Genomic DNA, 11,981 nt, shown 5'->3' with positions numbered 1-11,981 from the left:
ATTCTGGATTCCTTTCATCTTAAATGAGCTGTGATGTCTAAACATACATTTCCTCTTGAGCAACCTCCCTGTATTACATTTATCATATTTCATCTGCATAATTGTGAACCAGAGAGAACAGAAGCCTTTTGCAGTCTCTCCATAGTTATGCTATTTCTCAGCTTTTCTTACGAAAAACAGAAAACCCCTCTTTTGGCATCAGTAGGTTGAATGGCATGCATGCCACACGTCTGGAAGCAAGCCTGTATTTTTTAAGCCCATGTATTAAAAATACTCAGTGCTGGAGGGGAAAATAAAGGAGTGTATTCTGCGAGCACAACTGTTAGACTGGTTTGTTTGTTTGGGAAATGAATAAGCCTTTGACAGTATCCTTGGAAGGAATAGGCCAGTGCGTGCTCCATCCTGACATTCTTTTCCCTCTCCAGTCTTCCCCGCATACCTTACGTTCCTCTTGCCCTCCCAACACCACTGGTTCGTGGGCAGGCAAGCACTGGAGACCCAGTCTGCCACAGCCCTGCACCCGTCTTGAAGCCACCGCCTTCTGCCATCTCTTCTACTCAATGCACCAATGTTATCTGCACGAGTGCACACATCAAGGTTTGCAGAGCTCTTAACTTGCCTTGGCTTTGCAAAGTGCATGTGGCAGCTCAGTTACGATTGCTGCCGTCTTCCACAAATTCCTTCCAACACTGCTGAGAACATGAAGTCCCCCTGACCCACGTGCTCTGCACCAGCTGGATGGCTGAGGAGCTGCTCTGCTGCACGGACCTGGAAAAGCTATTCTTTTTCATCCTCATCTGCAGTTATTATTCAGCGTTGGACCAGAGCTAAATTTACTTCAAATCAATTTTACATTCTCTCCTTTCCTTTCTCCAGGGTGAGATGGGTCCCTCCTGCTGTTTTAATAGTGATTCTTCTGTTTCCCTTCCTGCGTTCATTTTCCCCTGACAAGGTGACCACCTGCCTCTCATAACAAGTGAAAATTGTAGTGGTATTTATCCACACCCCCCCCTTTTTTTTAAACCAAACAGACTTTTCAGTTTTTATTTGCAGGGTCAGGCTGGTGGCTTAGTGATAGCCAGTTCCGGAATATCTAAACTCCAACTGCCTTCCATGATTTCTCAAGCTAACAAAGGCTGGATTCAATTTCAAAACCTTTTGGGTGGGAGGACACCAGCATGTTTCTTTCTGGCTGGCATTTGAAGCAAAACAGAGAGGACAGAGGGAGCTGCATTTATTCCCTTTATCTGAAGGAGGGTCACTAAACAGGGCCTTGATGGTTGACTTACAAAGTTAAATGAGCGATTGCTGAAGAAACACTGCATAGAATGCCCTTCTTGAGAATGTGAACAGCTTTTGTGCTTTATTGTGAAAGGAGGTGGGATGCCTGTAAGATTAGTTCATATATATTAAAGAAAATGCAGAGTTCTAGAGCAAGGCCAGTGAACTAGCTCTGTGGTTAAAAGGCATCTTAGGTAGAATGGCAAAGGAAAGTCAAATTTAAAAAGATACTTCTATTAACAATTTTTATTCTCACAATTTGACCCTTGCATTTAAACCTGATGACTACAGTGATCGCTACTCACCCCTCTGTCTGCCATGACAGACTTCTGTTACTGTTAAATGGAATAGACCGCTTGCTTGAAAAGATTTCCATCACTGGTCAAAGAAAAACAGAGCAGACTTTGTTTTGGTTTGCTGAAATGCAAAATATTCCCTTCTTTGAGTGAGACTGAAATCTTTTTCTCATCATCTCGTAGTGAGGTGGGAGAGGAGGCCTTTCTGTGCAGACAGACACAGAAGCCTGCCCACGTCAGTGGTGAGTTTTTGTTAATGTTCTTTTCAGGAAACAGCAGCGTTTCATCTTTTTTAACAGATTTGTCCAAGCAAGCAAATTCCGCCACTCTGAGTGTGTACAAAACCATTCTACACTGGAGAAATTCCATCCACTGCATATCCACTGAACCAGTCTGGGTAGTGTTGTAGAGGTGGCAGGACCAAGGCTAATTACGACTCCTTTGCTCGTAAAGTGCAGTGGCACTGTAACTAAATTAATTTTTATCCCAATTCCCTGGCCAAGTATCACAGCAAGAAGTGATGCAGATGCTGCACAACATTATCCAAAGGATAGTCAGGGCTTTGTGCAGGAAAAAAAAAAAGATAGCGCAGTGTTTCCCAAACACAGAGCTCACAGACCCTTTCTGAAAAGACTCTGTCAACTGTGAGGGAGACACTCTGCTGTGTCTCTCTTTTCTCAGGTTGTATCATGGGGAAATAGGAACAAGGGATTTTTGTTTGAGTAACCTTTCAGAGCAGGATATCTGTCTCGTGTTCTTCTCCTATCAATTGTCACAGGGCGATAGCTGGCTGATTTGCTTCAACGGGTATTCCCTTCCCAGCCTGGCTGACAGCTGTGTTTCATGTTGTGTGCTGAGCGTTGTGGTGGCCGAGCCGCACAGCCTGGCTGACAAGCAGTCCCTTTGGCTGCCCTACCATTTCACCTGCTGCCATCTCCCAAATACCCCAGAACCCCAACTGGCAATCAGGAGGCACCAGGAAGACACAGACCAGTGGTGCGGTGAGAAATAAAGCAAGCGATAAGCTCACCAGGATGGTGTATGAGAGCAGGAGACAAGCAGTAGGTTGCCCAAATGAGCAGAGAGTAATATTATTTGCCGTCAGCAAAAGCAAAGAAACAAACAAAAGCCATTGATGCAGGCACAAGACAAAGTCACAGAACCCATTTGCTACTCAGCTAGAATTGCAGTGGCACAAAGTATGAGGCAGTGAATCAAGCCATTGCTGTGCTGTGAAGCAAAAAGACACATTACATGAATTACCCTCCTGAGAACTTCAATAGGACCCTGTAGTTATAAATCCTGGCAGTATAGCTCAAGTTGCTTCTACAACACAGACATCCAGGTCTTGGCTTCCCCTTCAGCATGTTCCATTGTATAATTGAGCTGATTATCCAAGGCAACCAACTCAAAACTTTCCTAGACTATGCCTGAAATACAATATTACATAGTAAAGGCACAGCAGTCGGCAAGGTCATCAAGAAAAGCCAAGTGCTTGCACTAACCACAAATGCATGCTTGCCACAATCCTGACTTCTTATAGTAATGCATCAAGGTTAGAGGATCGTATTTACAAATCTCTCTTTCAAGGTATATCTAATTCCTGATATTCGTGATAGATTGGGGAGCTCTAGCTCTGCTAGAAGTGTTGCACTAAGCGGGAGTATTTCACCCTTGGGGAAATTAAAAACCCCCTCAAAGTGCAAAGAAAACCTAAGACAGTAAACAGAGTAGGTGAGAGAAGGGGGAGGGAGGGTGCGTGAATAAAATGAGCAGTGGGACTTGACTGAGGAGGTGGTGTGCGATGGCAATCTCTCTTTCTCCCTGTAAAATACCAATTCTTGTATCTGCTTCTTCAGAACTGTATAGCTACCAACACCGATGGACTTTGTGCCCAAAGTGTCATTCCAGTGGCATCTAATTAAAAGTTTTTAATATGAGTTATGGAGAGCAATAAAGGCAAAACAATATATACAAGGGAACAACTCAACTAGAATTCTACATTAACACATCTGTTACCTCATATCAAGATCAGTCAGGGACATTTTACATACATTAAAAGCAATGCAAGCTAAAACAAAAGCAGAAGGCACAGCTTTTCAAATGTGTTTAGATTTCATAATGTGATTGTAAAGCATTCTGAAAAAGGAAAAACACCAATTACATTAAAAGTATCACTGCTGGTCAGATGACTGGAAACCAGATGCACTCTGCATTTAAATATAGGTGAAGTCAGAAGTATGATTCTACTTTTCTTATTTTTGTCTCTGACACTTATCCGGTTCTTATTAATGTGGTTCTACAATCTTTAATGCATTTATCTTCATGACAATGGTGCCACATAAAGAGATTATACAGAGCTTGTTCAGGGAATGGGATTTGGATGCTAGTCCAATACCATGCAAACACATTAGCCATCGCATCCTCTGTACTTAGGAGAAATTTTCTTCTCCCAGGAGAAATTTTTATCCTTGGAGTATGAAGGGCAAAAACACGCAAAAAGAAAATCCAAGGTCAAACTCCACAGTTAAGAAACACTCCAAAGAGAATTGCGCTCTTCTAGTAGTAAGCTGGTTATGCATAATCACTGGAAGAATTATTTCTTAAATAAAGTGTCTAAGGACACAGCATACAAATGAGCTTTATTCTCTCGAAACTACCCACATTTATTTTGATGCTACACTTAAAACAACACTGCTCCAAACTCAGTGCATATAAAATATTATCTATATCAAGTACCGTCTTGGAAAATCAGAAGAATCAACAGCAACAACAAAAACAGAAGGAAAAACCCAAAGAAAAACCCCTGTGGGGGGTTACAGCCAGTGAAGCTACAGCACTGCATAGGGATCCCAGTCACAGTGGCGTGCTCTGCACTGCAGGAAGCAGAAGCTCGCTTTTCTCACTGAGACATCTTTTGTGCTGACAGGAACTCATACCGATGAACTACTAGACAGTATAGAAAAAAATTATTTTTGCATTCATTTAGTAAATTTGTATAGTACAACCACATATTTTCTGCTGGAACTAGAGAACGGAAGAGATTGCAGATAAAAGTATGACATTCCTTAGAAGCCATGAAGCCATTTTAGCAACAGGATCCTTCTCTAGAGGATTAGTCACATGAGAATTTAAGGATATCACTGTACTATGGAATGAAGTTATGTTGGTAATCTGGTAGTACAAGATTATTCTTTGCTGTGTTTCCTTAGGCCACTAGAAACAGTCTTGAGTCCATCTGTGACCTAGAAATGTTGGGTAAGATCCAACTCGGGCAAAAAGGAGAGAATTTATTTCCTGTTCATCTAAACAAGCTGGAGTATGTCCCATACACAAAGATTCCTATTATGTGCACCATATTAATCATGCCTGATTAAGGGGTCTGACTTAAAAAGCATGGAGGATCGCCACACATTTATTTTCCCTGCTCTTTCCTGCCCCCAAGATACCAGAGTTAATTATTACTCTCTTCCAAGTAATCCTTATTTGCCATGGTCACTCTTTATAATGGACATCTCTAGATGATTAAAGCCATCTTGGCCTCTGGTGTCTAACCGGTGTTTGAATAGGAGGCTTTCCCGGGCAAAGCAAACGCTGGGCATTTTGATTCAAGAGGTAGTAGTTAGAAGATCCATCTTTTGAGGACAAACGAGGACAAAAATCAATCGCAAAGACAGGAAGGGAGCAGCGTGAAGTGCCCAACCCCTCCGAGAGCTGCACAAGAAAAAGGCGGCTACAGAGGGGACGGATGGGGAAGGTTTAGCACCAGGCCCCAGACCAGGCCAGACTGCGAGGGGGCATTTTTGTTTCCCCGCCGCTTTGTCACTTCAGAGCCGCTCCTCCCGGGGCCGCCTTCACTGACAGCCCGGGCGCTTTGAACCTTGCCGGGCCCAGAAACCCCCCTCAGCACGGGAGGCAGCAGCCGGGGCGGGGGCGGCAGACAGAAGGCCTTTTGTTCCGAGTGTCCCTGTCGTGCGGGGAACTCGAGGTGAGCGGCTTGTGAGAGGGCACGGGCGGACCCGGTGCCCCACCAGAAGCGGGGCCCTCGCTCTGTGGGACCCCTTCTCCTCCACCTCACAGAAGCGGGGGGCGCCTCGCGCGCCCGCTCGCCCTCAGCGCCCCGAAGGGCGGGAAGCAGAGGGCGGAGCCGCGGGGGGGGTGGGTGGAGAGGGTCCACCTTGTCCCCGAGCGTGGCCAATGGCGGGGGCGCTATGCAAATGAGCGGGGTAGCCTGGCGGCGGTGGCGGGCGGCGGGGCGCGGAGAGGAGGAGGAGGAGGAGGCGGCGGCGGCGGCGATGCGGCGGGAGGCGGTGTAGCTGCCGCGCGGGCCCCCTCAGCGCTCCGCAGCCATGAAGTACAAGGTGAGCCGGCGGCGGGCGCCGTCCCGGGGCTGAGGCAGGGGCTGGGGCAGGCCTTTGAAGTCTCACGGGCTTGTCAAGCGGCTTCCCCGGCGGCAGCCGGGCGGCCCTCGCTGAGGGGCCGCAGCCCTGACAGGAGGCGGGCGGACGGGGCGCTCGGGGCTCCCCTCGGTGCCCCCCACAGGACGAGCGGGCGCAGCCGTTGGCCCGGGGTGGTGCGGCCGAGCCGCCCCGAGCCCGCTGCTCCGTGCTGTCTCCGGGCACGGAGCCCTAAGGGGGTGCCGGGGACGGGCAGCGAAGGGGGGGCAGGCCGGCGGAGACCCCCGCCCGCCCCGGGTGCTCTGGGGTGTTGTGGGTGGGGGGAGAAGGGGCTTCCCGCCCGGTGTCTCGGCCCCTCGCCCGCTTACGCCGGCGCTAGCGAACGGTGTGAGCCCGGTGTCTCGGGAAAGGCGGGTTTGTACGTGATGCCCAGCGTCGGTTCGGGACGGGCATCGCTGCTTCTCCCCGTTTTCCAGTCCTTGGTGAATGTCTCGTCATCACAGCGCAGTTTTACAGGGCGGTCTGTTCGGGTCACGAGCAAGAAGAAAAACCCCAAAACCACCGTATATTTAAAAAAATGGGTAGCCTAGCCCCCTTTCCCAAGTTAAATAATATAAGTGATTCTAGCTTAACCTTTTACTAGAGGTTTTTCTTCAGAAGACACAGATGTGGAGGCTTTCATCCTAATATTACTCTACTTAGAAACGTCTGGGCAAGGTACTGAATTGCCCACAGGGCATTAGATTACTGTACAGACATACCATAATCTTGTGTGATCGGAAAAAAAGGGGGAGGGAAGGAAAAACTTTACTTTCTCTGCCAAAAATAACTTCAGCATCAATAAAAAAGTGATTTGGAAATGTCACACATTATATACTTACTTGGAGACTAACTTGCTTTGGAAGTGAAGTCCATCTTCTTACTGAATTTAGGCGGTGTAGTGTCTCCTACATGGGAGCCCTAATGCTATAGCATTGTATAAGGCTATATATATAAGGGCAGAATGAGATGTGCGAGTGATACCTAGGTAAATATACGTAGATTTTCATGCTTTTCCATATATGTCTGAGCTCAGCCCAGGCTTTCAGCATCTCTCATACCCAAACTTTGGGAAAGGTCAGAGTTAAGTTTTCAAAGCTGCTGCCAGTTTCTCCATCTCATGGTGGTTAAGAATAACTGGGAAAAAGAAATTGTTTAAGATACAGATAGACAAAGATACTCCATGACTTTGAAAATTATTTTTTTTTCCTTTAATTCTGTCTCAAACAACTGTTCTGAAGTCTGAGATCAAATTCATCTCCTATCCCTTTCTACTCCCCCTCAAATCAGTTCAGGTAGACTTTATACCTGCTTAGAGAAGCTGTGACTCTTACCACAAAATGTCAGGCACTTGGGGTTAGAAGAGCAGTGTCACTGTTAGTCTAGAGCTCATGAACTGCTTTGCAGCTGCCCATGACTAAGCGACACTTCTGTCACAGTGGCAAAATAATGGTCCTGCATAGTTACACAGCTTCCTGACTTCTGGTGTCACCATCTATCCTTCCTCTGATACAAGGAGATCATGCTTCATATGTAGCCCAGTGGCACTGCAAGAATAGGGACCGATAAGGTGGCTCAAAAGGTGGAAGTCTTCCCTGCTCTGTAATGTTTCCTTTGCCCTGTCTGTTTGGAATGAGCATTTTGGTTTGGGTTTGTGATTACGTAACTCTAGACAGAGAAAGCTAGACAAAGAACGTTCGAGCCATAAAAAAAAAAAAAAAAAAAAAAAAAAAAAAAAGACTGAGGGTTTTGGCCTTCTTGTCAGACTAAGGTGTTTACTTTCCCTGGGAAATGTCAAGTAGTTACACTGTTTAACTAGGACAAACATTCTTAGATCTATTTCTTATCCCTGATCTATTTCTTATCCCTGGAGTAACACAGAAAGAAAATACCTGCTCATTCAGTGTCTATTATTTTCTTTCTGTATTTGCTTTCTTTCTTTTATTTTTCTATAGAAAAACAAAAGTCCTATAGTTTTTATTGTATACAGAAAATAAAGGAACAGAGCATGCTTACAGGCTGCCTGGGGACATACCATCATTTCAGAGGTGGCTTAGATTCCAGGTGCAGAGTTGGGTCTATTTAACTGCTCCTGGTGTTATATTGAGGCCTGTCATTCTTTACTTTCATTGTGATAGTCCATAAGATAAGGCCTCATTTAATGAAATGATTGAGATTCTTATTAGAGTTTAATTAGAGTATTAACAGTTGGACAGAACAGGAACTGACTTATGTGTGAGACCCTGAGTATGTCTCTCCATCACTCGTGGCTTCACTTTCAGCGTGACTAAACCCAAGATCATTTCTGGTCTAGAAATCCTTTCCGCTAGTCAGTCTACCCTTTTTTCACTCATAAACATTTTGAAGACTTGTTCGCTCTCTTATTTTACCTAAGCTTCTTTTATTGTCCATCCCACTCTTTAAACATCCTTCCAACATAATACTCAAGTCTGACTCCTCTGAAAGCCACTGGGAAAATCCCTGTGGATTTAAGCAAGTTCAGAATTTTACCTTATATATGTCTTTAGTATGTCTTTACACTTCTGTCTATCTTTTGCACACTGTGTGAAATTGAGTGAAGATGTGACTGTTTAAAGCAAAGACAAATTTAACCCCAGATTAGGTCCTCTTCTGCCATTCATGTGCTAGTTAAATACTGGAGAACACAAAAGTTACCCTGAGCCATGAAAAGATAGGAAATGTTAGCATAACAAATATTTCTATGTTGGTTGTGAGCATTTCTTAGTCCTCCTTGTCTAAAAGCTACTTTCAGAAACTAATTCCTGTAGGGTGCAGTTGTATTATGGCAACACCCCAGTTCTTCATTTGATGACAACAGCATCCTTTTGTGCTAAATCTCCATGTACCACAAAACTGCATCCCATCAAGGTCTCACAGGATGCTGTTCAAGTAATCTGTAATCCAGAAGGTAGGATCAACCCTTTCTGAAACCAAACCCAGACTGTGATTCCAAGGATGAAGCAGTTACAGCTAAAATGTGCTATATAGGAACAGAAATACCAGTGGGTTACCATGATCAGAGAGGAACATGGATGGGAGAGGATGTATCTGGCCAGCAATCCCAATGCCCTTATCTCAGGCAATAAAAGTGTGACAGAAGCAAAAGGGAGAAGACATTATCATAACAAGGCTTTTGTAGCTTGTTGGCTGTTCACAAGACAAAAAAAGAGGGGGAAGGAGAAAGGGGGACTTATCTGTTTACTAAAGATCCAAACAGTTAGTGAAAGAGGAGAGAAAAAACAACAAAACCCCCTGCATTCCTTACCTCATTTAAGCCAAAAGGAATGACGTAGACGTAAAGTATGAGGTCTTGATTATCTATTTTTAGATAATTTGTTGGGCAAGGGAGAACCCTAAGTAAATAGGGTTTGAAATGCCTGCCATTTGTGCTAAGGCACAGTCCTGTAATATATAGACTTGGTTACAATGCCTGTATGCCAAGACAAACAAAATAGTGTCACTGGGAAGAAATACTATATTCCCAACCAGGAATGCTTGTGAAAAGCTGCTTGTAACCCTGGCAATGAAAGACTTTGAGTGTTGGGCCATGTAAAAGGAAGAGAACTGCCTGTACTTTACTAACCAAATCCTCTCTGTTTTGTTTATCCCTCACACTCCTCTTTGTTTTCCTTTTTTTTTTTTTGCTATCTCAGCGATCACAGGGTGACAATCAAACTTAGGAGTAAATAGGAACCGTAAAACCTTGTAAAAGGTAGTATTAGAGAAACAAACCAACAAAGGGGAAAAACTGTACAAGTTTGTGCCATCTCTGTTACCGTTGTGAATTTGCAATGGAAGTTTCCATGCTTTTTATCTCCTCCATGCATGTATGGAGGAAGGTGACAGAAGTCTAGCAGGGTCAGGCCTAAATCAGCAGCAACACTAGTGACATGTAGCAGTAGGACTGGCTCCTTCCTAAAGCTTGGAGGGCCACTGTCCTTTTCAGATTCCCACTCTTCCCACTGTGGCTTCTGTGTTGCCCCCCACCCCCTCCCAGCCCCTGGTAAACTTATGTATTGCTTATAAGCCTCCAATTTTGGGTCAAGTATGTATTTGTATACTTAATAGAGGTAACTGCCTCAATACCTCAGGGCATTTGAGAAACTCCCACAATAGAATTTGTTTGCCCTACCAAAGGCTGGGTAAGATAGCAAGGTGCTGTTCATTCTGTTTTACAGAAGGAGGTGCTGCTGAAGGTGGGGGAAGTTACAGGACTTGTTTCAGAGGAAAAAGAAGAGCCATCACAAAGCATTACAGCTAACAGCATGCAGGTTTTTTTGCATGATTTCTAAACTTCTGTTTTCATGCTAACAGCTGTTCTTGAGTAATACAGCTGTAAATCTATTTCAACAAGAACCTGGTAGCCTAATCTGTCTCTGTCCAGTAGTTCCTAGTACATGATGGGGAAGCAGAACTGCCAGAACAGTCTTCCTTATATTTTTGATAGTTCCAATTCAGATTGACCCTAGATAGTACAAGAGGTATTGGATACTAATCTAGGGTTTTTACTCATGCTTTTAAGATTCTGCTAGAGGCTGCAGTCACATTAGACTATTACTTTGCCCTTAGGTATCTTGACTCAACATTAGTCATTGCAAGCACTGCCATACTATCAAAAGACCTGATCAGAGGGGCACCTGCCAGATCAGAGAGCAGGAGAACTGCCTAATAGGAAGACTTTATGGAACATCTTCTGCAAAGCAAAAATGAAAGTACATTTTAGGAGGGTTCTGCAGCCTTTCTAAGCCGATAACCACTGTTTTTCAGAATACAGGTTAGACTTTGGAGAAGTCTCATGAAGTGTTATTTTGAACTTGTTAAGTGTTGGAGCACAATTCCTAAGACCATGTACAAACTCACCTTTGGAATCTTACGATCTCAAGCACAGCAGCAAGTGGGGTTAGAAGAGATTATACTTGCACTGATATCTTATCACTGAACATTGAACTCATACGTGTGGTGGTTCAGGAGAAGCTTATACTGTTGAACTGCCTGTGCTCCGTGACAAATACCAGCATCATTGCAGCAAGGCCAGGTGCGTCTAGTGACCCGAGTAAAAGTCTGAATGAGGCAATTCTCCTGAGTCACACACACCTCCATGCATCACTACTGGAATGGGTGTACCTACTGGCTACTTTGGCCAACTTTAGAAACGGTAGGAGACAAGAAGCCTTTTTCTTCTCACAAAGAACTTGCACTCTTGGTAGTCCTCAGCCAAGCATGAGGTCCTGCTCTTGCACAGAAGTACAGGAGAAGAGGACGTACACCCAGTATCTGGAAATAGCAAACAGCCTTGTATCTCTGTGCATACAAAAAGTAGAAGACTCTCACTGGAGCATAGGGCTTCCTCCTTGTCATATTGCTGTTATCAAAGGTGTTAAGGGCACGGGAATGTCTTGTGCATATAATAGATGGGCTTAGGTCACTTAGGGGCCTAGGTAAAGTCACTTTTGTTTTGCTTATTTTATTTGGACTAGCTTGTCACAGACATCTAAGTACTTAAAATCCCATTCATGCCAACAGGAATTAGGAATCCGCCTGTCTCCAAGATCTAGAGTTTAATTTCATTTTTAAAGCGACATAAGCATGTAAGAGGAGCATGCACAGGTGTCTGCCTTAGCTGCAGTGGAGAGCAATTGTGGAGAACCCTTATCTTCTACTGTTCCCATTTCTGTCTGCACTTGATGGAGACAAGTAGCTGAACTTCTTGAGACATTAAAGTCCACACACCTCTGTAGGAGCTCACATGCAGTAACATTTGGAATCGTAAATGTGCAAGTCACATTTCAAGATGCTTCTTTACATAATAGGTGCTCTCTGAGCATCCATGAAAGTAATGGACGTTTACCTGTTACAACAGTACTCTGACCCCTGAAAGATGCTTTATGCTAGGTCTTCAGTAGGATTGATCACAGTCCTCTGGGACTGTACTACAAAAGAATATTTA

The 11,981-nt window shown here is 44.5% G+C and overlaps 1 protein-coding gene across 1 annotated transcript in view; it reads left to right on the top strand.

Annotated features, from left to right (window-relative positions):
* Positions 1 to 5,850: 5,850 nt before the first annotated feature.
* NEDD9 (neural precursor cell expressed, developmentally down-regulated 9) overlaps positions 5,851 to 11,981 on the top strand; it is a 39,594-nt gene continuing 33,463 nt past the window's right edge. The window contains exon 1 of the mRNA XM_069809090.1: positions 5,851 to 5,938. Coding sequence (XP_069665191.1) covers positions 5,927 to 5,938 — 12 coding nt within the window. The 5' untranslated portion in view covers positions 5,851 to 5,926. The remainder of the gene's footprint in view (positions 5,939 to 11,981) is intronic.

This window comes from Haliaeetus albicilla, chromosome 21 (assembly GCF_947461875.1).
Source record: "Haliaeetus albicilla chromosome 21, bHalAlb1.1, whole genome shotgun sequence".
Classification (NCBI taxonomy): Eukaryota; Metazoa; Chordata; class Aves; order Accipitriformes; family Accipitridae; genus Haliaeetus; species Haliaeetus albicilla.
Note: the sequence above shows the minus strand (reverse complement) of the source record. Positions and strands in the feature narration are given on the sequence as shown.